The sequence below is a fragment of the Protobothrops mucrosquamatus genome, unplaced genomic scaffold, assembly GCF_001527695.2.
Source record: "Protobothrops mucrosquamatus isolate PMUCROS unplaced genomic scaffold, P.Mucros_1.0 scaffold2173, whole genome shotgun sequence".
Lineage (NCBI taxonomy): Eukaryota > Metazoa > Chordata > Lepidosauria > Squamata > Viperidae > Protobothrops > Protobothrops mucrosquamatus.
Window position 1 is genome coordinate 242,781 of NW_015388267.1, and position 2,192 is coordinate 244,972.

At 45.7% G+C, this 2,192-nt stretch overlaps 1 protein-coding gene across 1 annotated transcript in view; it reads left to right on the forward strand.

The window, feature by feature from the left end:
- Positions 1 to 2,192, forward strand: part of PSMD2 (proteasome 26S subunit, non-ATPase 2) — a 37,981-nt gene that overhangs the window by 31,556 nt on the left and 4,233 nt on the right. The window contains exon 17 of the mRNA XM_015824262.1: positions 1,234 to 1,328. Within this exon, the coding sequence (XP_015679748.1) occupies positions 1,234 to 1,328 (95 nt within the window). The remainder of the gene's footprint in view (positions 1 to 1,233; positions 1,329 to 2,192) is intronic.

Genomic DNA, 2,192 nt, shown 5'->3' on the forward strand with positions numbered 1-2,192 from the left:
ACCACTTTTCTAGGATGGTCACCTACCACCTGCCAGGTGCCAATGTACCACAGGTGGTACCCGTACCACTGGTTGAAAAGCCCTAGCTTAGTGAACGTTCGAACTTACGAGGGACCCTGAAAAAGCTACTTGCAATCCAGATTTGAAGCAACATCTGCTTCCTTCCAGTCATATATCCATATTTGGGGCCATCTGGCCTGCATTTATAGCTGTTTGCAGCATCCTGCAGTCAGTTGACCACAGTTTATGAACTTTTTGCCGGAAACGGTCATGTACTTCCAGTTTCTGGCAAACAACAACAACAACACTCCATAGCTAACAGTGCTGTATTTTGCTTAACAACTGCCACCAAAATGGTATCAGTGACTTGCTTTATGACCGTCACAACTGCAACCGAAATTGTGGGCTCAATGACAGTCGTAACCGGAGGACTACCTGTCTAAAATAGACTCGAAAGAGCCAGCTGACATAAAATTAATGTATTCAGAGTGGGTCATTTTCAGGAAAAGGCAGTGAGAAGGGAAGAGGGACGGCCGTACAACAAGGAACTACTGAACTACACATGGGAGTGGAGACCCAGACAGTGCCGTGTGAAGCTCAGCTGGATAATGCAAAACAGTACTTGAGAATAGCTTTGAGATAGGAATCTAACTTGGGTTGGTTTCTAGCTCATTTCCTTTTGGGGCTCTTCTACAATGGTGGTGGTAAAGTTAAGTCTATTGTAGCAAAAACAGAGTTTTGGGGCGTTTGGAGACTTAGGGATTTGCGGTGTAGAAAGCCACCCATGCCGTTTCAAATTGTCCAGTTGTTATTTTCTACTACACCACGGGTCTCCAACCTTGGCCACTTTAAAGACTTGTGGAAGTCCACAAGTCTTAAAGTGGCCAAGGTTGAGGATCTCTGCTCTACACAGCACTCACAGTGGCATCTTTCCAGATGTTATAAAGCTTTTCCTAGCAGTTATTGCTGGAGATCGAACCTGGAATCTTTTCTTGTGGGGATCACGTGCAGTAAAAAGTACCTTAAGCACCTGATCGGTGCATTTACTTCAGTGATTATTCTCCATTTAGTGTGATTTAAAACCAAGTAAGTTTCTGGATATTTTCTGTTTGATTATACGCTCAGCAGGTTTATTTGCACACGTTTCGTGGATGAGGCCGGCCTCCCAGAACCTTGTTCCCCCCCCCTTTTGTTTTGTTTTGTTTGCCTGACCCTATCTGTCTGTACCCATAGGTACCAACAACGCTCGCCTGGCTGCGATGCTGAGACAGCTGGCACAATATCACGCTAAGGATCCCAATAACCTTTTCATGGTGCGATTAGCTCAGGTAATGGAGCAGCCTAACCTCTGCCCCAATAAACAGCTCGGGGGCATCATTAAGCTTCGATGAAATACCCAGAAGAAACGAGTATATTTACTATTTGGCTATGCTGAATATTCAGCATTCATCGGTAGCGCTAAGCACAGCATAGCTTAACCACTAGCCATACCTGAGAGACTTACCCTTGGCTCACGCCGGAGACCGCGCAGCAGACTACCGCTAGCAGGGTTTTGTAAATCTTCTTCTCCAGCTGGTGAAGCTTAGATTTTTATTTTTAATTTAAGGTACTTCGGCTTGTGATGAAAAAGAGCAAGGAGCTCTGTGCTCTGTGCTTTTCATCCAGAGATCTTGCAAGGAATCAGGCTGAGTTGATAGTCTCAGTTAATAGATCTCAGGATGGGAGATGAATAGAAAAGGTGAATTAGAAGATCCTGAGGTCATAAGAGGATTTCACTCTTGGGTTGTCCCAGGGAAGTGGTGATGTCGTAATCTCTTCGCTCCATTCTTTGTTGAGAAGAGGAGCTGGGAAACCGGATGGGAGAGAGGGCTACTTGGTTGGAGCCCTGATGGCACAGTGGTTAAAATGCAGTATTGCAGGCAAACTGCCCACTGCCAGGAGTTCGATCCTGACCGGCAGTTCAAGGTCGACTCAGACTTTCACCCGTCCGAGGTTGGTAAAATGAGGATTCAGATTGTTGGGGGCAATATGCAAAGTAATGCAAGTAATGCTGGCATTGCAAATTGCTCAGAGAGTGCTGTATAATATAAGCGGTATATAAGTCTCAGTGCTATTGCTGTTGTATCCCCTGAATACCTCCTGGCCTGGATCCATCCATCCTTCCTTCCTTCCTTCCTTCCTTCCTTCCTTCC